At 49.6% G+C, this 26,426-nt stretch overlaps 1 protein-coding gene across 1 annotated transcript in view; it reads right to left on the reverse strand.

Moving 5' to 3' along the window:
- The window catches only part of SEC14L5 (SEC14 like lipid binding 5), a 39,729-nt gene that overhangs the window by 8,142 nt on the left and 5,161 nt on the right, over positions 1-26,426 (reverse strand). The window contains exons 2-10 of the mRNA XM_027117477.1: positions 16,300-16,449; positions 15,750-15,881; positions 13,274-13,402; positions 12,506-12,698; positions 8,781-8,893; positions 6,231-6,420; positions 4,578-4,666; positions 4,413-4,483; positions 2,644-2,815 (exon numbers count right to left, since the gene is read on the reverse strand). Of these exons, the coding sequence (XP_026973278.1) occupies positions 2,644-2,815; positions 4,413-4,483; positions 4,578-4,666; positions 6,231-6,420; positions 8,781-8,893; positions 12,506-12,698; positions 13,274-13,402; positions 15,750-15,881; positions 16,300-16,449 (1,239 nt within the window). The remainder of the gene's footprint in view (positions 1-2,643; positions 2,816-4,412; positions 4,484-4,577; positions 4,667-6,230; positions 6,421-8,780; positions 8,894-12,505; positions 12,699-13,273; positions 13,403-15,749; positions 15,882-16,299; positions 16,450-26,426) is intronic.

Genomic DNA, 26,426 nt, shown 5'->3' on the forward strand with positions numbered 1-26,426 from the left:
AAGGAAGGGAGGGAGGGAGGGAGGGAGGGAGGGAGGGAGGGAGGGGGGAGGGAGGAAGGCACTTAGCACAGTAGAGCACAAGCCAATTCAGCAAGGAATGCCACAGGCAAAAGATCATTTGGGGGACTTCCCTGGTGGTCCAGCGGGTAAGACTCCATGTTCCCAATGCAGGGGGCCTGGGCTCAATCCCTGGTAGGGGAACTAGATTCCACATGCATGCTGCAACTGAGAAGTCTGCATGCCACAACTAAATATGCTGCAACAAAGACCCCGTGTGCTGCAGCTGAGACCTGGTGCAGCCTAAATAAATAAATATTTTTAAAAAATCATTTGGGAACTAGAAATCCCACCTGTGTGGGTCACACTCCTTCAGCCCCCATCCCGGGAGGTGGTCCCCGTGGGCCTCAGCAACCTGGCTCTGTGCACTGGCTTTCATCTGGTGTGGCCAGTGGGGGAAGGGGGGCGGGGGCAGCAGGAGATGGGAGGTGGGTGCGTCTTCCCTGCTCCCTCCCTGCTCCAGTGCCCCTGGCAGCCGCCACCCTTACCTGCCGAAGCTCTCTCAGGGCTCCAGTAACAAGGACATTCCCTCCTCGTGTCCCTCCAGCCCTGGGGTCGTCAGGGCTTATGGCAGTGGCCAGCCCCTGGGGCCTCCCCATCCTGCCCACACCCCTGAGGAGTTCTGCTGTGTCACACCCCCACTGGAGTCACCTGGGTGAATCTGCTTCTGTCCAGGACCCCGACCGACTGGCTCCCACCCCCACCCGACGTGCATCTTCTTAGGAAATCTCCAAACAGCAAAGAAACTTAATTTTCACAAAGATCAGGATATTTCAAGATAAAATGCTACAGTAGCAGATCCTGCCTGTCCCTCCCACAGCTCCTGTTCCCCAGCCCATCCCCAACAGAGCTGTAAAGTAGCCCCGGAAGCTAGGGAACTTTCTGCCCCAGAAGTCTGCTCATGTCCTCTCCTCCAACAGTCCTGCCATGGCTCCCTACTGCCCCAGGACAAGGTCCCATCTTCGCCACAGCCTGGACTCTGCAGGCACTGGGCCCTGAGCATCTTCCCAGCCTCCTCTGGCCACTGATTTTTCAGTCCCTCGGAAGCACCCAGCCGGGCCCTGCCTCCAGGCCTTTGTACGCGCTGTGCAGGTTACCCACCACACCCTTCCTCCCGCCCTTCTCCCACTTGACTCCCACTCCTTCCTCATGTCTCAACCCATGTCACCTTCTCAGTGGAAGCATCTTCAGCTCCCCAACCTAAATTATACACCCCCTCGCCCCCTGACTTAGTCTCCCCAAGAACCCTGAACGTCCCCAAGCCCATGTCACAGGGCATCATGAAGCAGTTAGTCACGTGGGGCTATTGGATTTCTCTCCCCCCAACACCCCGTGACGCAAGGGTACACACTCTGCATCCCCAGGGCCTGGAGAGGTGCCTGGCACACAGCAGGCACTTAGTAAAACACTGAATCCATTTAACTTTCAACTCACAAATCTACCCTGATTGAACCTCTAGGGAGAGCAGAGATTCTCAGGCTTTCCCAGGCACCGAATCCCGAGGGCATTCGGTAAGATGTTGACCCCGAGTCTGTAGGATGGAGAGGGACCTGACATTGCTCTGGCCTGCAGAACACACTTCGGGAGCAAGGCCTCAGGGCAGTGGTTTTCAACTGCAAGTGATAATCCGGTAGTGGTTGTGATATCAATTTAGCTCTGTGACTAGCCTATTTTGAGTGGAGCGGACTAGAAAAGAATAGCAAAGAGCATGTTGTAAGTAGTTACGATAACCACCACTTGAGAATCTGTTGTTTCGGGTGTGTGTGTGTGTGTGTGTGTGTGTATAGGCACGAGCCACACGAGGAGACCAGGTGGCCACATAAAGTGGGTTGTGGGCAAAAAGTTTTAAAATCCCAATAGCACAGGATCCCAACGCTCTTCGGAATCAGCTCACAGCAGTCCCAGGAATGTTGTACAATTCTAAGTGTGGCTCTCCCGTCCACGAAGCAGGACAGTGGACATGTAAAATGTGGTCCACCCATACAATGGAATATTATCCAGACATAAAAAGGAATGAAGAAATGATTCTTGCTACAACATGGATGAACCTGAAATCATTATGCTAAGTGAGAGAAATCAGACACAAAAAGCCTCACATTGTATGATTCCACTCACATGAAATAGCTAGGACAGGCAAATCCACAGAGACAGAAAGTAGATGAGTGGTTGCAGGGGGCGGGGGGGAGGAATGGGGAGGAACTGCTAATGGGGACAGGGCTTCCTTTTTGGGGTGATGAAAATGTTCTAGAACTAGCTGGTGGTGATGGTTGCACAACTCTGTGAGTAAACTAAAAACCACTGAATTCTATACTTTAAAAGGGTGAACTTTTTGTTTTTGGGTTTTTTTTGGCTGTGCCACGCGGCTTACAGAATCTCAGTTACCCGACCAGGGACTGAACCCGGGTCATGGCAGTGAAAGCCCGGAATCCTAACCACTAGTCCACCAGGGAACTCCCAAAAGGGTGAACTTTATGGGAAATGAAGTATATCTCAATAAAGCTGGTAATTAGAGGAAACAATGCAGGAAAATCGGGCGGAGCAGCTCACAGAGGGCCCCTCCCATCTCAGGCTCCTGCTCTTTCTTACCAGCGTCCAGAGCACAGGGAAGATGCGGGGGGCTCGCACGATGAGCAGCCGGCCCAGGGTCTCAGGATAATTGTCCTCCACCACCTCGATCATGCGCAGCAAGGCCTTTATCCCTGGCCGCCACAGGTGCCGCAGGCTGAGACCCTCCAGGTCCACCAGGCAGGTCCAGGAGCTGCGGCAAAGATGCCCCCTCACTCTACCTCGCTCGGCCACCTCCCAGGGCCCCCAACACCATCCTCAGGGACCTGGGAGCCCACAGACAGGGATGGAGGGAGCGGCTCAGTAAGGCAGCGCTGGGAGCAGAAGGGGCAGGGACCACAGGGCACTCTTGTGGACCCTGCCACCGTAGGGAGGCCACGTAACATGGAGGTTCTGAGTGTGCACACCAAGGCTAAGCACCCAAATTCAAGTGCCTGAGAGCTGTGTGACACAGGCACTTCCTCATCAGGACAGCGGCAATCACAGTAACAGTCCCCAGCTCATCCATTGTTAGGATTAAATGAGATGGTCTACGTAAAGCTCTCTGCAAGGACAGGCACATAGCACATGCTCATTAAAAGCCAGTTTTTACTACTAATTGCTGAAAAGATGCTGACTGCTAAATAGAGCACACACTCCAGAGCCAGATGGCCTGGGTTCAAATCCCAGCTCTGGCATGTGCTGTGTGGCTTTGGCTAAGTTACTTAACCTCTTTGTGCCTCCATTTCATTAGAACCAATTCATTAGGAAAATGACTGTTTGGCTGCAGCAAGTGGTCCCCGGGAGCCTGTCCATCCAGCTTCATTCCCTTCACCTTGCCCACCCACTCCTAGGAGTGCCTTCATGACACCCTGTCATCTGAGCCATCTGGGGGGCATTCCGCTTCTGGCCAGGATGATGATTGATCGATTCCCCACTCCAACCCCAATGGATGCCCCTTTAGGAAAGCTCTAAATAGCAAAGGAGCTTAATTTGCACAAAGATCAGGATATTTCAGGATAAAAACTTCAGTAGCAGGTCCTGCCTGTCCCTCCCTTATAGGCTGTGATAGGATGACATGACTCAAGGAGCTTGGAAGAGTCCCTGCTACACAGGAAGTGCTATGTGGTGTTGGCATCACCTCTTAAAGTCATGGCTTACAGGATCTTAGTTCCCTGACCAGGGATTGAACCCAGGCCCCAGCAGTGAAAGCGCCAAGTGCTAACCACTAGACTTCCAGGGAATTCCCATTAAGTCATTGGTTTTGATAAGCCATAAAGAAACCCTAGGAAGGGTTTACAGAAGAGGAAGCCACAGCTCAGAAAGGTTAAGTACCTTTGGGGGCAATGCCACTGTAAGGACTGGTGTGGGAAACTCCGCTCAGGAATAGGAGTTTGGGGCAGCCCGAGGAGGCAGTGGGTCACTGGATGTGCCATGACACCTGCGAGGTCCACCTGCCTGGGACACTGGCAGGGTGGCTCTTGCGGGGGGAGCGCTGGTCTCGAAAAGCCAAGTCCAGGAGGCTGCATGGCACGGGGAGAAAGTCTGCGAGCCCAAGCCAGATAGGACCGGGTTCAAACTCCAGCTCTGCCCCTTCCCCGCTCAGCAGCCTCGGAAGACCTCAGCACTCTGAGCCTCAGTTTCCCCTCCATAAAGAACAGGGATGCTGAGAGCCCCTGCCTCGTAGGGTAACTGTAAGAATTGGGTGAGGACATTTCCGTAAAGCATCTAGCAGGCTGCCTGGCACGGCATCCATGCCCAGTGAACTTTGGCTGTTTTTATTGTTTGGGGGAGTTTGCCTGGGTTCTTGCCTGATGGGACGGCCAAACTGTTTTGTGTTCCCTTCACACCGCTTCTGTCCTTCCTCATTGACGCAAAGAACCTGGAAAGCAGAGAAGGTGCTGGCGAATGTTCACTTGGCTGCTCCAGCCGCAGGAAACCCCGGGGGCTCCCAGGAGCGGGGACCCCCAACTCACATGCTGCAGCAGCACCTCCTCTCCCACGGCCTTCATCAAGCCCTTGGTGTCCATGTGGCCCAGACGCAAGATGTACAGGGGGCGGCCATCTTTGGGGCGGGGCCGAGCAAGTGGAGGACAAAAGGGAAACAGAATTACATACTTTTACATAATCCTTCATATATATTATATATGTACAATCAATTCTTGTTATTTGCGGTAGTTAATTTCTATAAAGTCACCTCGAACACTGAATCAAGGAACTCAGAACCACTGCTTCTAAGGGGGGGAATAGGAGGTTAAGTTTCTGCCAGCCTCTGGTCGTGACATTTTTGTCAGTCGATCGATCAGTATGTAACTTTGTTCTGCGTGTGTTTCTATTTGAGGACACCTTGTTTAATTTACATTGTTGATTCATTAACGTTGAACGCATGGCCAGCAGCACTGTAACTCGTGCCTGACTGGAGCTTATCTCACATGAATTTTCTCCAGAAGGTGCATCACAGCCTTCGTGCGCTTAGGAACATAGTGCTTCTGCACGATGCGAAATCAACACAAAAAAGCACAAAATGCAAGAAAAAAGAAATGGCACTAGATAGGCTGCAGAAAGGATACTCATTTACAGTAGGAGCTGAAACAAGGAGGCAGAAGGACACTTGTTCAACCTCAGCTGGGGATGGATGTGCACGTCGGGTGACTCAGATTTTTCGTCACTCTGTCCGTGAAGGACAGTGAAAGCTCCCTGAGTATTGATTTGGGAGTTACAAATAAATTTTAGTGAGTAGGCAAATTCACAAATACAGAATCCATGAATAACACAGACCGACTGTATATTGAAAGCAAGCGTGTCAACCGGTTCTTCAGGAGACTCAAGCACTTGCCCTAATCAATACATATGAATTTTTAACTAAAGGACATTGAAAAGCATAACAGGCGCTGGCGTCAATGGCAGATTAATAAAAAATCCAGAGATGATATTTGTAGTGGGTTGAACAGTGTCCTCCCCAAAGTTCATGTCCATCCAGAACCTCAGAATGTGACCTTATTTGGAAATAGGGTCTTTGCTGATGTGATTACTTAAGGATCTCAAGATGAAATCATGCTGGATCAGTGTGGGCCCTAAATCCAGTGACCTGGGGTCTTTAAAAGATGAGGAGAGGACACAGAGAGATACCGAGAGGGGAGGCTGTGTGAAGACAGACGCAGAGATTGGGGTGACATGGCCACAAGCCAAGGAACACCTGAGGCCACCAGAAGCTGGAAGAGGCAGAAAGGATCTCCCCCAGAGCCTTCGGAGGGAGCACCGTCTTGCTGACACTTTGATTTTGGACTTCTAGCCTCCAGAACAATGAGAGGATAAACTGCTATTGCTTTAAGCCGCCCAGTTTGTGGTAATCTGCTAAGGCAGTCCCAGGACACTAATGCAGTCAGTATTCATGCAGCCAAAAAGTAATGGTGGGCTGACCCAGCCTCTGGGAGAAACATCTTGTCTCCAGCCCAAACGTCTATTCCAGCTCTGCCTTCACGGCTGGGTTATCACCTCAAAGCCATCTCCAGATGCCCAGAAGAGCCAAAAGGAAAAATAATAAGATGCTAAGATGAGAAGGGGCATTCAACGTGCATTCGACAGTGACCCAAGTGTACACTCCATGTTATGTAGGTAAAGAGACGCACCTATGTCCTGGTAGTGCCAGCCCCCTGCGTAGAACTCCTCCAGGAGGGCAGGGGGTCGCCAGGTCTGAAGGAGGAGGTCCACCTGGTGCTGCTTTCGCCAGCTCAAGGACTGGCACAGCATCTCACGGGCCCTGTCCAGGTGGAAGTCTCGAGCCCGCAGGAACCTAAGGATGTGCTCGTCTTTGGGGATCTGAGAAGAGAAGGAGGAGAAAGCCTTTAGCGTGGAATTCCCTAAGCCCGGCGGTGAAACTGGAAAATGAGTCTCCTGTCTTATCTGACAAACACTTAGCTGGGAAAAGGACGTTAAACTCAACCACGACGCAGCCAACGGTGGACTGCAGTGAATGTCTGAGTTTGGGCTTCCTAATTTCCCCTCCTGTGCTGGCGGTGACATCTCTTTTCTCTTGGGGAACTGCTTTTCCTGCCCCCTTCCCAACACCAACGGTGGTTTTAGTTAGCGTTGCCAATCACAGGACCCCACTCCCACGGCCTCCGGTGGACAAAATCCATGCCAGGCCAATCAGAGCATTTAGACAATTTTAAATCTGAAGAAAGGGGCATGAATCCCTTTCTCTACCGAGGCAAAGGGGAGACTCAAAGCTGTAAGCAGGGCTTCCCTGGTGGCGCAGTGGTTGAGAGTCCACCTGCCGACGCAGGGGACACGGGTTCGTGCCCCGGTCCGGGAGGATCCCACATGCCGCGGAGTGGCTGGGCCCGTGAGCCATGGCCGCTGAGCCTGCGCGTCTGGAGCCTGTGCTCCGCAACGGGAGAGGCCACAACAGTGAGAGGCCCGCGTACCGCAAAAAAAAAAAAAAAATCTGTAAGCAGCCACAGATCCAATCTCAACAAGGAAGCATGTCTGAGGGGATGAAGCAGACATAAACGGATACAAGAACCAAGAGACCTCGAGACCTCGACAGCATGTAAGTCCTGGTTTCATGGGACTTCCCTGGTGGTCAAGTGGCTAAGACTCCGCACTCCCAATGCAGGGGGCCCGGGTTCGATCCCTAGTCAGGGAAATAGATCCCACATACCAAGGATCCCGCGTGCCACAACTAACAAGATCCTGCATGCTGCAGCCAAATACATAAATAAATATTCAAAAAAAAAGAAGTCCTGAGACAGCCCCTGAGACAGGCTGCGGGGTCAGCTGAATGGTGTCCCACCAAGATCATGTCCACCCAGAACCTCGGAGTGTGACTTTATTTGGAGATAGGCTCTTTGTAGAAGTAATTAGTTAAGATGAGGTCATACTCTATTAGGGGGTGCCCTACTCCAATGTCTGCTGTCCTTATTATAGGAGGGAAATTTGGATACAGACACAGAATGTAAAGAGGGGAGAAGGCCATGTGAAGACAAAGGCAGAGACTGGAAGTGACGTATCTACACACCAAGGACTGCTGGCAGCCATCAGAAGCCAGGAGAGAGGAATGGAACGGATTCCCCCAACCCACCCAGCCTCCAGAAGGAACCAACCCTGTTGACACGTTGATTTCAGACATCTGGCCTTCAGAACTGTGAGAATAACTTTCTGTTGCTTTGAGACACACAGTCTGTGGTATTTTGTTTCAGCAGCCCCAGAAAACTAACACACCCCACTTAACAGTTTGTTATATGAGCCAATTAAACCCCTACCCCGCTTTTTTTGTCTGGTTGATTCAAGCTGCATTCCTAACACATATAACCCAGACTCTAACTAACATGCAGCGGTGACAAGCTAAAGCCCACCGCTCTCCTTCCTTCCCTCAGGCAAGTATCAACAGTCAAGGGAAAGCCAGCCCCCATAAAAAGTGCACTTTCCTGAGTGCTGTGCTGAGCCAGACACGGAGTGGATTGTCCCTTGTAATTCACTCCGGGGGCAGGGGGTGTGCTCACATTGTACCCATTTTACAGATGAGGAAACAGGCAAACAGGTTACATCCCAGCCCAACACTAAAGTAACTCCCTTGTCTGCCCCCCGGTGGGGGGAGGGGAAGAAGGGCAAGCAACTCACGACTAGGCTGGAAGCTCTTATTCAACAGAGCTGAAGGTCAGGCCCGTGATTGAGACCTACAGGCATGGTGGACACTCATGAGTGGGGCTTAGAGTCTAAAGGCAAAGCCCATGTGCAGTCAAAAATCAACCCTCGCAAATCATTAAATCTCTTAGAAAAGAACAGTATGCATGGCTTTGTGAACACAGTGACTGTGTGGTGACTGTGCTATGACTGTGCTCCCCAGGGGACATTGGCGATGTCTAGAGCCACTTTTGGTTGTCACAGCTGGGGAAGAAGAGCTCCTGACCTCTCATGGGTGGGGTCCAGGGACACTGCCCGATGCCCTATGGTGCACAGGACGGCCCCCCATAAAGAACTGTCCGTCCTCAAATGTCAACTATGCCAAGGATGGGAAACCATGCTATCAGTGCTACGTACAGAGTGCATGAGACAAGATATAACAAAAGAAGGCCAAATAGAAGTGTCCAGCATTGCTAATTACACAGACTTACTTACCTGGCCCTTCCTCCCCCCATGCCTGAGGCTGAGTCGCTACAGCCCCAGCCCTGACCCACCTTGCCTTTGTGGGTCTCCTGCAACCAATGCCGCAGCTGGATCAGGCAGCTCTCCTGCATGGGTGTGAGATGGCCCAGGCACCTCTCAATGTAGTCTGCATCCAGCTTGTCCCCTGGAGGAGAAAAGGGGGTTCAGGACAGCAGGAGATGCTGCATGGTCTACCCTTTCTGAAACCCTTGCCTTACTGGCTACCTTGAATCCTAAACGTAGTTCCAAGCACACGGTGACCCTTTCACCAATTAGCCACTGGTCTTCAGATCTTCTAGTGTTCCCAACCCATTTCCAAGGTGATTCTAAAAACTCATGCTGGGGCAAGCCTGGATCTCACTGTGCTGAGTGATGTGTCCCTTTGACCCTCAGAAATCAAGATAATTCCTACCCTCTGGGAATGTAAGTTGATATAGCCACTATGGAAAACAGTATGGAGGTTCCTCAGAAAACTAAAAATAGAGTTACCATATGATCCAGCAATCCCACTCCTGGGCATATACCCAGACAAAACTGTAATTCAAAAAGATACATGCACCCCTATGTTCACAGCAGCACTATTCACAATAGCCAAGACATGGAAACAACCTAAATGTCCATCAATAGATGGTTGGATAAAGAAGATGTGGTATATATATACAATGGAATATTACTCAGCCGTAAAAAAGAACAAAATAATGCCATTTGCAGCAGCATGGATGCAACTAGAGATTATCTTACTAAGTGAAGTGAGTCAGAAAGAGAAAGAAAAATACCATATGATATCACTTATATGTGGAATCTAAAATATGACCCAAATGAACCTATCTACAAAACAGAAACAGATTCACAGACATAGAGAAAAGACTTGTGGTTGCCAGGGGGAGGGGGAAAGGGAGAGGGATAGACTGGGAATTTGGGGTGGGTAGATGCAAACTATTACATTTAGAATGGATAAACAACAAGGTCCTACTGTACAGCACAAGGAAATATATCCAGCCTCCTAGGATAAACCATAATGGAAAAGAATATTAAAAAAAGAATACATATGTGTCTAACTGAAGCCAGGGAGCCAGGATCCCTCAGCAGCTTGGCAGTGTGATGATTGCAGTGTGACTCTTTCCTACTCCTGTGCTGTATTGAAATGATGGGGACTGGGCTGTGTTGCAAATAAATCATTTTTTGTTGTTAAAAAAAAATAATTGTAAATCAACTATACTCCAATTAAAAAACAAATTCCCACCCTCTGGAGCTGCCCCACCCTCTGAAGATTATTGACAACATGAGCTCATGTCTACTGACATGCATCATCTGAGCCAGCTCCCAACAGCCCTAGGAGGTGGGTGTCACTATTGTTCCCACTTTAGAGAAGACAAAACTGAGGCCAAGAGAGGTTCCATAACTCAAACAAGTAAATGCCTGTGGTGTGCCCAGCATAAAGGAGGCAGCGGATAAGTACCAGTCCTTTTTGCCTTCCCACCTCCCAGCCCCATTGTGGGGTTCGAGGTTTTGGGTAGACAAAGCCCTGACCCCAAAATACAGCCTGGGAGCTGCATGGATCATGCCCGCTGTTCAATCCTGTCTCGCACAATTGGGCTGTTTGAGGTCAGCATGTGCCGGCATTTAGAGGCGGGACTCGGAGCTGAGGTCTTGTTGCCCACTCTGAACTGCTGTGGTGGCGGATGCTGGCATGGTGAGGCATCTCAGCATCTTAGCATCTCAGCCCTGGGTGCAGATGGTCCACAAAGAGCAGCCTTCATGGGCATAGACTGTTCTTTGTGTGCAGAGGGCACAATAAGAAAACAAACAGAATGTCTACACATCCAGCAGCAGGACCCAGCGTTTCCCTCCAAAACAAAAAAAGCCCAGGGCTGGTGGTCATGGCAACTGCACCAGTAGCCACCTGGGTAAACAGAGTCAGGAGGAATGCTGTGGAGGGACCACCCAGCCCCTGCAACACCTCAGCGTGGTCAGAAGTAGAGATGCTGAAGACAGGGAGGGGGCAAGGCGGGGATGAGGGAGGAAACACGAGGGAGGCAGTAGACGCCAGCTTCCTTCCGGCCTCCAGGCAGATGTGAGGCCCCTTTCTCCTTCTGAGCACAAAGGCTCAGTGACACAGAGCAGGGTGGAAGGGGCATGATCCTGCCTCCCTCCAGCCATCCTGAGTACTGGCTCTGCTGGTGGACAGCACAGACAGAAAGGGAAGGGAAGGCCTAGTGCAAAATGGGGAGGGCACAGGGCACGACACACAGAGTGTGCGCACAGAAAAGGGCAGAAGTGCAGTAAAAAAAAAAAAAAAAAAAATTAATATTTTAAAAGCACACGCACAACAGCAGCCATCTAGTGCACACAGTTGGTGAAGAATAAATATTTGTTGAACAAATGAATTTCGTTCTCCCTAAACACAGCCCCAGATGTATTTTTGTGGCATATCTCTGTGTCAGGCAAGCGCTTACACTTCAGTGGTCCCAAAGAGAAAACAGTCATTGTGGGCATTAGTGCACATGGTTAAAACTGGATTCATGGGGCATGTGCAATTGTGTGTCCTAGGTTTTTTCCTTTAACACTATATTGTGAACATTTTCCATGTCGATGAGAGTCTGAAATATGACAAAGGGCTAATTGCCTTAATATGCAAAGAGCTCTTACAAGGCAATAAGAAATTGATGGAAAAACAGGAGAATGGACATAGGACAAGAACAGGAATTCACAGAAAAAGAAAAGAAAGAAAGAAAGAAAAGAAAAAACCAAACATGAAAAAATAAAACGACCTCACTCATAAAGAAATAAATGGCCACTAATCTACCATTGGTCACTCTTTGCCCTTCAGAAGTTTAAAACATTTACTAATAGTCTCGAGGTAGCTGGGATAAAGTCCGGAATAGATGCAGCTACACATTTTTGGTGGGAACATTAACTACTATACCTCTTTGCAGGCCTAATTGATAAATCTACCAAAATTTTAGTTGCATATAACATTTGACTCAGCAAATCAACTCAAAATTATATGCTATATATATATGTGCTCATGAAAATATTTTTTAAAACCTTAAGTAAAAGAGGTACCACATTATTTGCATTTTTAAAAAGAATGGAAACAATCTACATGTCCATCAATAGGAGACTAGCTAAAAAAAAACCTAAAATAATAAATAATCAATCTTTATTAATAAATAAATAATGGTGCAACCACACCACAAAATACTGCAAAGTGCCAATACACATGCACTGATACAAAAAGCTGTTCAAGCAACATTGGTAAGTGAAAAAAAAGCAAAATATCGAATGGAATGTATATATGCTCTCATTTGTTCAGTGTAGGTTACACATGTGTGTATGAGTGTATACACGTGTGTGTGCGTATTATGTACGTATATATGCCTAAATAATTTCAGGAAAAACTGTAGTTGCCTCCAGTGAGAGGAAAGGAGTCTTACTTCCTACTTCACATCTTCTGAGCAGTTTCAATTTTTTTCTACCACGATCATGCATTACTCATTTAATATAGAATATTAATAAAACAGAGGAAACGGCAGCCCTGAGGTACCAGATCAGTCAATTCCTGATCTAGAAATAAGTCAGTTCTGCCTCTTGGGCTGGAGCACAGAGAAGGCAAAGCAGCCAGGAGAGGGAGGAAGCTGAGTCCCAACACCAAGGGGACCCTTGGTAACTCTCCCCACCCCCACCTCCTCCCCCCAAGAGTGAGCAAACAAGCTGCAGACCCCAGAACAGAACTGGCTGGCTGGCTGAGACCTACCATCAGTACTGACCATCTCGGGAGCAGGGCCCTGGGCGCTACCAGGCCCGCAGACCTCCAGGGAGCCAGGATCCCTCAGCCCAGCCTGGGAGTGGGTGTCCTCCTCTGGGACTGGGGCAGGTGTCCACCGGGGAATGTGAGAGGTGCCCTGGGAGATGAGCTCATTCAGGTAATGCTCGATCACCTCCTTCCCCTGGAGGTCAGAGAGACACATCAGTACCTCGGAGTTCAGCCTGGGAGTCGCCCCCTCCTGGCTCCGGCCCCAGCCAGCCTGACACGTGGCTACTGAGCAGCTGAAATTCAGCCAGTCCAAAGGGACATGTGCTGGGAGTGTTAAATACACACCAGATTTCCAAGACATAGTACCAAACGAGGAATGTAAAATAGCACACAAGTAAGTTTTATATTGATAACACGTGGATAAAATATATTATTAAAATGAAGTTCACCTGTTTCACTACACTAGCAGGCCTCCACTCAGTGATGGGTCTGAGATCTTTAAACCAAGCAGTGCACAATGTCCCTCTGTCCAGAGAGTTCACTGCCCAAGCCTAGGAGCTTTAGGACAATGACTATGGTGCCCCCATTATGGACCGGGTGCTTTCCATCCATTATCTCATGTGATATGACTTTGATTAGAATACCCATTCCACGGATGAGGAGACTGAGGCTGAGGAAGGTTAAGGGTCTTGGGGTGGCAGATCGGGATCCGCAGGCTCTGAGGTCTGTGCACCTTCCTCTGTATGACCTATGGAACCCGTCTCTTACCCTCTTGACGTTGGCTGTGTACTGCTTCATGGCGATCTTCTCCAAGGCACTTTCAAAGCCAAAGAAGGACCGGATGTCAAGCGAGGCAGACTGCTCAAAGCATGTCCAGTCTTCATTCTCAGGGTGGACCTGAAAGCCAGGCAGGGGCAGTGACATGGTCTCAGTGTGGGAGATGCCGTGCCCTCCCCAGGGGGCTCTCTTGGAGACCTGGACCAGCTAGAGCATGCAGTGGACAGCACATCACAGCCTGGCAACACCCAAGGGCAGCAGCAGTACCAAAGGGCCCTGCCCAGAACAATGCAAGGTCTAAAGCCTTAGAGAACAGAGAGCCCTCTCAGGAGGGACCAAAAGAAAGTGAGACCAATGTTCCCATCCCTTAAAAATTGTACATACGTAGTGATATATTTAAATAACATATTTAATATACCATTATAAATAAATTATACATAAATACTATATTTTATATTTTAAAAATATGTATTTATATATCATATCTTTATCATAAATGAATATGCATATATATGTAAGCAAAGACAAATTTCATGGACAGAGCTACTGTGCAGACCCAGCCTTAGTGCCTCTCAAACTTCCGTGGGCAGAAGCATTAGCAGGGCATCTGTTAAATATGCAGATGCCTGGGCTGAACAGGTCCAAGGTAGGGCCTTAGAATCTGTATTTACAAGCAGCCTTGGTGATACCACTCACCAGCTGTTGGCAGAACTCACTCTAAGAAACACTACACTAAAAGTGACATAAAAAACTACCACCAACACCTCCCCAGAGGTAAACATCCTGGACTCAGTTTCCAGGAAGCTCCAAGAGGAGCTGAAAATGTGGAAGGAAAAAGCGGTGAGAATTTACTGGATGCCTGCTGTATACGAGGCACCACACAAAGTGTCTAGGGACCAGACAGATGAATGAGGCAAGGTCTCCCAAACAGGAGGCTGGGCAAAGACACATCAAAAACACCCAGGGGACTTCCCTGGCGGTCCAGTGGTTAGAACTCCATGCTTCCACTGCAGGGGGCGCAGGTTTGATCCCTGTTCAGGGAACTAAGATCCCACAAGCCATGCGGCACAACCAATTAAAAAAAAAAAAAAAACCTGTAATGGGCCACATTTTTTACCCTGGATTTACCACCTTGAGCTAACCATCTGGGATGTAGCATCAGCTAAGGGGCTTTACCTACATTACCTCATTTGCTTCTCCCAGTGCCCAGTGAGGCGGGTTCTGCTGCTGTCCCCATTTTACAGATATGGAAGGGTGGCCCGGGGAGGGGAAGCAATTGCCCAGTGTCACTCAGCAAGAAAGTGGCAGAGCTGGGTTCATCCCAGCAAATGCCTCCAAACTCCTCACTGCAGCCCCGAGGCCAGCAGTACTCGGCCCCTGCAGCCCCCATTCTCAGACCTCCCTCATCCACCTCAGGGTCTTCACACGTGCTGTTTCCTCCTCCAGAACTCTCTTCCCAGCCCTCTCATCCTTCCGATCTCAGCTTCAGCGGCATGTCCTCAGAGAGGCCTGGGGGACACTGTTACCTAAGACACTGTCACCTCCTCTTATTTTCTGTAACTCTGGATCCCTTCTTAGTACTGTGACAAAGTTGTAAGTATATATTGATTTTTTTTTTCTCATCTGTGTCTCCCACTGGAATGGAAGTCCCGTGAAGGCAATGGTCAGGCAGATTGGTCCACTGCTGGGTGCCCAGGACTTGTCAGGTTGCCTGGCATATAGTAGGCGCTCAATCAGTATGTACTGGAGAATAATAATTATCATTAATTACATTAAAAGTTAACATGAACTCTACTCATTACTCTGTAATGGCCTATATGGGAAAGAGTCTAAAAAAAAAAAAGAGTGGATATATGTATAACGGATTCACTTTGCTGTACACCTGAAACTAACACAACATTGTAAATCAACTCCAATAAAAAATTTTATAAAAAGTTAAACACGTGGGCTTCCCTAGTGGCGCAGTGGTTGAGAGTCCGCCTGCCGATGCAGGGGACACGGGTTCGTGCCCCGGTCCGGGAAGATCCCACATGCTGCAGAGCAGCTGGGCCCATGAGCCATGGCCGCCGAGCCTGCGCGTCCGGAGCCTGTGCTCCACAACGGGAGAGGCCACAACAGTGAGAGGCCCGCATACCGCAAAAAAGAAAAAAAAAGTTAACACGTATACAGGACTTAGTATGTGCCAGGCACTGCTCTAAGGGGTTCAGATATTTTACTTCATTTAATCCTCACCACAACCTATGTGGTAGGTACAATCATTAACCCCATCTTACAGGTGAAGAAACTGAGGCACAGTTTCATTAAGGGGGTGGGGAGGCAGGGTCTTGTATTTAGCCAATAAAATACAAGATGCCCAGTCACACTTGAATTTCAGATAAACACGAATAATATTTTAGTATGTCCCAAGCAGTTTTTGAGACTGCTTAAACTAATACATATATATCGGGGCTTCCAGCCCGCTGTTCACCGTGTAGCTGCAGTTCTCCTTGACCACCACGCGGCTGGCGAAGGTCTCGTTGTGCGCTTCGATGAGGAGAGTCCTCTCCTTCCAGTTCAAGACGTTTCTTTGCACGAAGACCACGTGCTCGACGCCTGCAATCTGCAGGGACAGGGCAGCAGGGACGTGCGTGCTGGACGTGAGGTGGCGGCTGGGGGCGCGAACCCAGAGTGTTGGCGCCTGTCACCCTCAGACCCCGGGACCCCCAGCCCCCTGCCCCGCACCTGCCCACCAGCCAGAGCCCGGATCCCCGACTTTTCCCCCTTCCCCCGACTTCCCGGACCCCGGGACTTCCTCTTGTCCCTGGTCCTCCTACAGTCTCAGCCCAGCCTCCCGGCCCTCGTCTCTCCTGGACATGGGAGGCCCCCAGCCCAGAACGCCCTCCGGGTACCAATACACACTCACTCCAACGCCTGAACCCACTCCCTGGTCCCAGGTCCCCCGCCCACCATCCCCTACCACCCCTCCGGTCCCCTCCTCCGCGGGGTCCCTGGTTCTCCAGGACCCCCTCCGCGCCCACCTTCCGCAACAGCCGCGGGGCTTCCACCCGCAGCCGGCAGCTCCGCTCCACCAAGTGCACCGCCCCATCAGCGCTGCGGGACTCGCGTAGGACCTCGCTGCCCAGGAAGACGGGGATCTGCGGGCAGGTGGGGAAGCGCTTCTCATAGGCCTGGGGACAGAGGGGCGGGGGTGAGCGCCAAGGGGGCTGGGGGCAGCCAGAGCACAACCTTTCTCCCTCCAGCCCTCACTGGGCTGTTGTCTCAATTCCGAGAGGGGGTACCCAGAGAAGAGAAGAGAGTCCTGGCCTGTGCAAAGAGCAGTGGCCACTGCCTGTATTACCAAGTCCACCGTCTTAACATCTATTCTACAGCAGTGACACACGAGTGCCTGAGCTATGACTTGGCAAATCACGTTTCGACTCTACATTTAAGTTTTTGCCCTGGGAAGGTAGAGTGGGCTAGCTTGGGGCATTTTATTTATTTATTTTTGTCTTTTATTTTTTATTTTATATTGGAGTATAGTTGATTAACAAAGCTGTGTTAGTTTCAGGTGTACAGCAAAGTGGTTCAGTTATACATATACATGTATCTATTCTTTTTCAAATTCTTTTCCCATTTAGGTTATCACAGAATATTGAGCAGAGTTCCCTGTGCTATACCGTAGGTCCTTGTTGGTTATCTATTTTAAATATGGCTTGGAGCATTTTAAAAGAAGATATCTTTTAGAAAAAAGCAATCGACAAAACCAACACCCCTTCATGATTAAAACAATAAAAAACAACACTCAACAAACTCGGAATAGAAGGGAACTTCCTCAGCCTGACAAAGGGCACCTACAAAAACCCCAGCTAACATCATACTCAATGGTGAAAGACTGACACTTTCCCCCTACGATCAGGAACTAGGCAGGGATGTCTGCTCTGGCTGCTTCCATGCAACATTGTCCTGGAGGTTCTAGCCAGGGCAGTTAGGCAAGAAAAAGAAAGAAAAAGCATCCAGATTGGAGGATGAGAGCTCAACCCCAGAAGTGCCAGGGTCAGAGCCGCCGGGGGGCATACCAGCATCCGTGGCTGACTGTATTCAAGCAGGGTTTGCTCCAAGAGCCTGTCACAGCCACATGTCCCAGAATCAAGGATCAAAGTGAGCTCCAAAAATAGTGCCGGCATCTGAGGACACACACCTCCTTCCCTTCCCTCCTGGCTCTTGGCAGGGAGGTGGGACCACCCAGCTCAGAAGGGCAGAGGCGCAGGAGGGACAAGGAAGAGATGCTTCGTGCTCTTGGTGTCACTCAAGGTCCCACGAGGCCAGCCCAGCACATCGTCCGCCAGGGTCAGGAGGACAGGGCTGCCTCCATGTGTAGAGGCTGGTTGCTTTGTACAAACACCCCAGGGTTAGAATAACTCTCCTCAGGGGAGAATGCACAATGGCACTCCTGGGGGTCTAGCCTCAGGGCTGGCAAGGGAGGCCCCCTGAGAACTGTGTCTCCCCTACACATCTCAGGCCACCTTGAGCCCTCTTTCAAAGGAAGGCGTTTCTCCACTGAGGAAGGAGCTGCATAGCAAAGTAAGCAGAGCTTGGGGTGGGGTCAGGCGCCTGGCATGAAGCCCAGCTCCACCTCCAGGAGAAGCAAGTCCCTTCTTTTCTCTTAGCCATTTCCTCATCTGGAAAATGGGTATATACCAGGTTGAGTATCTTAGGCAGAGCCTGGAACATAGTAGGCACCCAGGGTTTTTATTCTCCAGGCAACAGGACTCAAATGGTGGCACAGTGCACATTTGCAAGAACTGCAAACAACACCCTCCCAGCCCCTTCTGAGCAGAGGGAGAGCCAGCGGAGCTGGGCTCTGCCCCACCTCCGTGATGGGCAGAGGGATGCTGACCTTTTTTTGAAAGTTTATGGAGGGAAAAGGGTGCATGTGTCAGAACTGGTCAGGCTCAGTTTGAGTTCCTGCTACCTTCTCACTGCATGACCTTAGGCAAGTCGCTTGCCCTCTCTGAGCTTCCGTCTCATCATCTATAAAATGGGCTGGTGGTAAGGATGTCACTAGATCACGTCTCAGAGCAGTTGGCACACAGTGAGGCCTCGACTCTGCTCCTCCAGCTGTGTGCCTTCTTCCATTTAATCCTCTGAATGGTGCCCTCATTTGACAAATGAGGAAACTGGAGCCCAGAGACACTAAGTAACTTACCCAATGTCACACAGTGCAATATGGTGAACCTGGATTTAAATCCCAAGCCGGCCCAGCCCCTGCTCCCTCAGGAATCCCTTGCTCAGCAGCTTGGAAACAGCCCAGACATTTTCCCCCGGGGCCATGTGGTCTTGATTTCTCTACCCTCAGTCCTTCAACTCCTGCCAAGCAGTGGCCACACTGCCCCTGAGCATCTCCAGTTCCTCTGTTCTGCAGTCTCTCTCCTGCTCCCCAGATGGAATGACATACTCAGAACAGGCCTGGATGCCCGGAACAAATCCCACTCTTACTCTTACACTCCTTACTCTGTTCCACCATCCCACCTCCCACTGCAGCCTCCTTTTCTCTGCTCCAGCCTTGCTGTTTTTGGAACATGCTGTCATAGGTTGAATTGTGTGTCATCCACCCCTAACAAAATTCATAGGTTGAAATCCTAACCGCCCCCCCCCAGTACCGCAAGATGTGACCTTATTTGGAAATAGGTTTGTTGTGGATGTAATTAATTAAGATGAAGTCGTATTGGAGTAGGGGGGAGGCCCCTAATCCAATAGGACTGGCATCCTTTTAAAACAGGGAAATTTGGACACAAACACACAGACAGAGAGAATGCCATGTGAAGATGAAGGCACAGGTTGGGGTGAAGCCAAAGAACACCAAAGATTTCCAGCCACACCAGAAGCTAGGGGAGAGGCATGGAACAGATTCTCCCTCGCAGCCCTCAATAGGAACCAGCTCTGCTGACACCTTGATCTCAGGCTTCCAGCCTCCAGGACTATGAGGTAAAAAATGTCTGCTATTTAAGCCACCCAGTTTGTGGTACTTTGTTATGTCAGCCACAGGAAACAAATATACCCACCAAGCTTGTTCCTGCCACAGGGCCTTTGCACTTGCTGCTCCTTCTTCTTGGAACACTAATCAATCCACCTGACATCCAAGGGGGAGAGAGGTTTGAGTCACAGGGGCTTCCAGAGGGTAGGAGACCTGGATTGAAGGCTCAAGAGATGTTCTGGCTTCAGGGACTCATCTGTGCCGGCCCCCCTTCCTGGGACATCCTCCCCTACCTTCATCCCTGCAACGCTGCCTCCTGTACTGTTCTCTGTCCTGTTCATTTTCTTGGCAGCACTTATGACACCTTCTAACCATATACTTGCTTGCACATGGCATACCCAAGGCCTGGGCTATGTGTTTTTTGGCGGCACTGAACTCAGACATGTGCCCATCTCAGTTCTTGGGCTAACTAGGGCTAACAAGGAAAAGCCGACGGGCAAGGAAAGAAAGAATGCAAACTTGCCAATGGCCCAAAAAAGCCCCAAGAAAGGGGTCCAGGGAGAGAAATGACAGGCCGTTAGTGCAGTGCACACAGCCAACCGAACTTCACCAACTTCCTGTTGTTACAAACCTCTTGTTGGAAGAATCCCGTCTGGCACCCCCAGATAACGGCGGAGCTGATCAGCAGCAGACGGGCTCTTGGACACAGCTTTCCCTGACTGTGTGAGGGAAGGCACTGCTGTTTCAACAATGGTGCCACCCCAAGCACTGTGGGGACCCCAGAGCCCAGGCTCCATCTGGAAGGCAGGGGGCCCCAAAACAAGGAGTCTACCCCAGTGCTAATTCTCCAGGGTCAGAGGCTGTCAGCCAGAGATTCCCTGGGGTTGTGAGGGCTGGTGTTGGACACCGTTGTTATGGTGACATTTACAGAGGGCTGACTGCACCATTTTGTCCTCATGACATCCCATTGGGATGGAAACTAGTATTTCCCCATTTTACAGATGAGCAAGTTGAGGCTCGAGAAGGCAGAGTGACTTGCCTCTGGCATCACAGGGCCAGTAAGTGGTGGGGTTGGATCGCAGGCCCATCTGACCCAGCCCCCAACCCTGAACCTCCCAGTCCTGCCTCTCAGTGGACATTGGCTACATCACAAATGTCAGTGTTTTGGAAATCCTGAATCCTGCTGGCCCCAACCCCTCAGATCAGGGGCCCTTTGCCTTTGGCAGGTGACAGGGTCTTACAGGATCAGGTAGTTCACAGGACCCTCCCTGTGTTGGAAACCAGCTCACACAGATAGTTTTATCCCTACTTGAGAGCCTCAGACCCTGACTGCTATCCCCACAAATCAGGCCTGAGCTTCCCCCAGCTGGACAAACACATGCTGTGGCCTCCTCGGGGACACAGGGTAGCAGAAGGATTTGGTTTCAGCCCTTCCGCCAAGTGATTGGAGAGGGACACCCACGCATGCCAGCTCAGAAAGGGAGCTGGTCCAAGGCCCAGAACCTGCCCAGGCAGGGACAGGGCTGGGGCAGGCAGAGGCCAGTGGAAACTTCTATTGAAAGCCTCCTACGAGCTGCCCATCCTGCAAAAATCCACATCAACACACTAACCATGTGGAAAGGGGAGCCTAGATTCCTAGCCAGACTTGCCCATTTCCAGGCTGGGTAACCTTGAGCACAGTACTTCCTGTTTCTCCCCGAGAACACGATTAGTCTATAACATGATTACTCTATAAAGGGAAGTAATCATGAAACCTCCCAATGAGTGCTCAGTTGTGCCTCTTTCCTTCTTTCCCGTGTCACAACTGCTGAAGTAAAAAGTCATCAGCCCTGAATCCCTAGTGCTTAGCAAAATACCTAGCATGCAGTTGACACTCAATAGACATTACATGATAAAGGAGTGAAGGACAGTGTAGCTTAGCCATGAAGGTTGTAGACTCTGGGGCTTGGGTTTGAATCTCTACTCTGCTTACCACCAGCTCTGTAGCCTTGAACAAGTCATCAAGCTCTCAGTTCCCTCCTTCCTTCATTTGTTAAAAGGAGAATAAGAAAAGTAGCTCCCTTACTGAGCCATCAGGGGAATAAAGGAACCTGTTTTGGTTAAGTGCTGAGAACAGTGCCTGGCACATGGTTCGTTCTACATAAGCATTTGTTCAATAAATTTAAATTTTAAAAAAGAGTGAGATTCTATAAAGTACAGAAAAGCTATTTCTGCTAATCACTTGACAGCTGCTCCCTCCTCCCCTCCCCTCCCTCCTTCCTTCCTGCTCTTCCTCATGCAAATTCAAAGGAAGCTGGAATGCTGCTTACCCCAAACCTTCCGCCAAAAGTGGGAAAAGAATATCCAAACCACACCAACATATTCTAGTCCAACACTTCACCTTCTCTTTCCGTGCTGCAGGCTGGATTTGGCACTGACAACCGTGACCATTGCACAAAGTGTACCCTCCCTGTCACACTCCTCAGGGGACTTTCTTGTCCACCCCCAGCTTCCCCCGCAAGCCTGGGAGACCCCAGGACAGACATATCAATCCTCTCAGCTCCCCCAACTGTTTTTTTAAATTGCGATATAATTCTCATACCATAAAATGCACTCTTAAAAAGTGTACAGTTCAGGGACTTCCTTGGTGGTCCAGTGGGTAAGACTCTGCGCTCCCAATGCAGAGGGCCCAGGTTCGATCCTGGTCAGGGAACTAGATCCCACACGCCGCACCTTCACCTAAGAGGCCGCATGCCACAACTAAAGATCCCGCATGCCGCAACTAAAGATCCCGCATGCCACAACAAAGATCCTGTGTGCCTCAACTAAGACCTGGCGCAGCCAAAATTAATTAATGAATTAATTAAAAAAATAAAAATAAAAATGTACAGTTCAGTGGATTTTAGAACATTCACAAAGTTTTGCAACCATCACCACTCTCTAATACCAAAACGTCTCATCACCCCACAGAAACCCCACACCCATCACAGTCACTGCCCTTTCCCCCCACCCCAGCCCTAGGCATCCACTAATCTACTTTCTGTCTCTATGGATTTGCCTTTTCTGGACATTTCATGCAAATGGAATTATACAATACGTGGCCTTTTGTGTCTGGCTTCTTTCACTGAGCATTATGTTTCTGAGGTTCATCCGTGTTGTAGCCCGTGTCAGTGCTTTATTCCTTTCCACAGCTGAATAATATTTCATTGTGTGGACCCCCCAGCTCTTGGCAGAGTTGCTCAGAGTTGCTGAAGGAGCCATCAGACACCCGATGGCAGTAGTTACAGCCCTGCTGATGAAGGCAAGCAGACGTGGGTGAACCAGGGCAACATCACTGGAACATTTTGAAATGACTGCTGTATACAATCTATAGAAACAGCTGTACCCAGATGGCCCTGGAGCTGAGAAACCTGCTGCTATTCTAGTCAAAGGCAGCTCAGGAGACAAAAGAGTCAGAAGGACCCAGGGGGCAAGGCTGGGATATGGTGAAATGGCAGAGACAACGCAACTCATGGGGTTTAGACACTGCCTCTGCCACCTGCCAGCAGGGTGACCTCAACTTAGCTTCTCTGAGACTCAGTTTCCTCAGAAAGAAAAGGATGATGATGATGACAATGATACCGACTCTGTAAGGGGTGTTGAAAAGATTAAAGGGAGATAAGGTGTGTGAGGCATTTAGCACAGTGCCAGTCACCACACAGATTTCTTTTTTTTAATGGACAAGGGTAAACCAACAGGTTCTTGAATTGATATTTGTACACCCATGTTCACAGCAGCATTATTCACAGTAGCCAAAAAAGTGGAAACCACCCCAATATCCATTGACAAATGAATGGAAAAACAAAATATGGTCCAGCCATGTAGCGGAATATTATGCAGCCATAAAAAGGAATGACACACACTACAATGTGGATGAACCTCAAAAACATAATACTCAGTGAAAGAAGCCAGACACAAAAGGACAAATACTGTGTGATTCCACTTATATGAGGTCCCTAGAGTCGTCAAATTCATCGAGACAGAAAGTAGAATGGTGGTTGCCAGGGACTGGGGGAGGGAGAGAACAGGGAGTTAGTGTTTAATGGGGACAGAGTTTCAGTACGGGAGGATGAAAAAGTTGTGGTGATGGATGGCGGTGATGGTTGCACAACAATGTGAATGCACTTAATGCCACTGAACTGTACCCCTAAAAATGGTTAATTTTGTGTTATGTATATTTTACCACAGTTTTTTAAGAGGGTAAGCCATCTTCTGGATGGTTTATAGCCCTACCAGATTGTGATTTGGAGTAGGGTATCATGTCTGTGTTTATTTGTTTATAGTCAATGCCTCTGTCTCTAGGTCTGTTTCCTTCCCCACTGGATTCCCCAGCGGCCTTGTAGCATACCTGGGACACCATAGACACCCAGCCAATATTTGCTGAAGGAGGGAAGGAAGGAAGAGGAAGGAAGCCAGCCTCCCTTTGCCTGGCTGGGACCTGGTGTCCTCCTCGTGAGGTCATGCCAGGGGAACGTCTGGCCTCTCTGGCCCTGCGGGAATGTGTAGCCCCTCCGCTGGGCCAGGGCACTGCACAAAAGCCTGCTGTGGCTTCTTACCCACTCGTGGGGAGCGGAGTGGGGAACAAGTCTCCTGTGAACATGCTCTGCACCCATGGACTTCCGGGATCAGCTGGTACCACTGATGGTTCAGGGAGAGGCAGGGCAGCAGTGAGGTCAACCCAGAGTGTCTTGACACTTAGTGCTATGTCAGGATCATGACGGGAGGGAAATGCTATTTTATTTTTATTTTTTTATAAATTTATTTATTTATTTATTTATGGCTGCATTGGGTCTAGAAAGCGGCAAGCAGGGGCTACTCTTCATTGCGGTGCACGGGCTTCTCATTGCGGTGGCTTCTCTTATTGCAGGAGCACGTGCTCTAGGTGCGTGGACGTCAGTAGTTGTGGCACATGGGCTCAGTAGTTGTGGCTCGCAGGCTCAGTAGTTGTGGCACACGGGCTTAGTTGCTCCGAGGCATGTGGGATCTCCCCAGACCAGGGCGCGAACCCGTGTCCCCTGCATTGGCAGGCAGATTCTTAACCACTGCACCACGAGGGAAGTCCCGAAATGCTATTTTAGGTTTTCTAAGTGTCTCCGAAATGCACCCAGCCTTGGTCAACTCTGCTTCCCCAAGCTCTCCCCACCTCTGGGATGGAAATGCCCCCTCCAATCCACTTTCCACACCTTCCCAAGTGCCCAAAGTCCTTGAAGAAATGAACTGACCCCACCAGCCACTTTCTAAATCACAGGGGCCCAACTAAGCCACATTCATTTCTTCAAAGAAACAAGTTCTGCCCCAATTACAAATCCTGCTACATGACATTGCCTGGCCACTCTCTCTCTCTCTCTCTCTCTCTCTCTCTCTCTCTCTGTCTCTCACACACACACACACACACACACACACACACTGCAAGCTCTATGAGGGCAGGAAGGGATCATGTCAGGAGAACCAGGTCAAGACAGAACGAGAACAAGACAGACCAGGTCTCCCCCTTTCTGAAGCTTAATGTAATGAAAAAGACCCATATAAACAAATAAACAAGCAAATTCCATATAAACAAGTAGGCAAGCAAATTAACAGAATAATGATGCATTTCAAGAAGTGCTAAGAATCACCTAGTCTGTAGCTCCTGCAACCTGGCACGGTGCTTGGCACACAGCAGAAACTCAATAAATATTGGTGGAATGCATACGTGCAAGAATTAACGCATGCATAAACTAATGAACGAGGGCCTAAAGTTGATTTCAGGGCCCCCTGAAATCAGATTACTTTGCTGGGCAGTGGATCACCTCCGTTCTCCCAGCCCAGATCAGAGCCCGTCAGGGCCCTGTAAGAAATCCAGGGTGGAAAATGTTGCTTCCCTTAATCTGTTAGCAACGGGATCAGATGACAGGCTCCAGGGAACTAATTTAAACTCATTTAAATAAGGCCCCAGCTGCTTTATTAAAACTACATCCATAACAACGATTCCAACTTTAACTGCCTGCCGTTGGTCTGGGCTGCAAGGATTTACCTTCAGAGGCTGCTCCTTATTAATAACCCATTTGCTAAATTACAAGCTGTTTATCAATACAAAGTCCAGGTCTTTAAATATTTTAACACTTAATTGCTACCAACAGCCCTCACCTCTATAACCTTTCCTCCGGATGAACAGCCAGCCTCTTGCTTAGGAAATTATCATGCCGTTTTCCTTCTTTAGGTTTGCAGAATCTGAGATGAACACAAAACCACAGGGCTTTGAGCCCCACAGGGACCCCTGGGCAGTGGACGGACAAGAGGTAGCCGGGTTACTTCTGAAGCCACCTCAGCCACTGGCACATAGACGTTCACTGAACATCAGAGACAGAATCCAGGATGTCTGGCTGTGAGCTCAGGCTATGGGGTCAGATTCCCTAAATTCGAATCTCTGCCATTTAGTAATGATGCCATTGACTGAGAGTTATGGGCTGAATCGTGTCCCCCCAAAAAGCTATATTGGATAACTAACCCTGGGTACATCAGAATGTGGCCTCATTTAGAAATATGGTCTTTATACAGGTAATCAAGTTAAAATGAGGTCATTAGGATGTTCTTACAAATCCAAGATGACTGCTGTCCTTGTAAAAAGGGGAAATTTAGGGAATTCCCTGGCGGTCCAGAGGTTAGGACTTTGCACTCTCACTGCTCAGGGCCCAGGTTCAGTCCTTGGTCGGGGAACTAGGCTCCCACTAGCTGCGCGGCGTGGCCAAAAACAAAAAAAAGAAGAAATTTGAACATAGAAGTGCACACACACAGGGAACATACCATGTGAAAGTTGGAGTTATGCCACCACAAGCCAAGGAGCTCCAGAAGCCAGGAGAGAAGCCTGGAGCAGATCCTTCCCAAGCGCCTTCAGAGGGAACACGACCCAGGTAACACCTGGATCTTGGACTTCTGGCCTCGAGGACTGGGAGGCAATACATTTCCGTTGTTCTAAGCCACCCAGTTGTGATGCTTTGTTACGCGGCCTTAGCAAAAAAATACACTGACACAGGGACAGTCTCCTTAACCGCTCTAAGCCTCAGTTTCCTCTTCTGCTGCAGCTGAGGTTGCTATTAAAGTACTTGCCTCTGAGCTGGCCTGAGGGGGTGGGCACACAGAGTGTTCGTTAAACCTTTCTGGACTGTTGTGATCAGCTGCCCTCCAAGAAGCCAG

The sequence above is a fragment of the Aethalodelphis obliquidens genome, unplaced genomic scaffold, assembly GCF_003676395.1.
Source record: "Aethalodelphis obliquidens isolate GAN/ISIS:26980383/991018 unplaced genomic scaffold, ASM367639v1 scaffold18, whole genome shotgun sequence".
NCBI classification, from domain to species: Eukaryota; Metazoa; Chordata; class Mammalia; order Artiodactyla; family Delphinidae; genus Aethalodelphis; species Aethalodelphis obliquidens.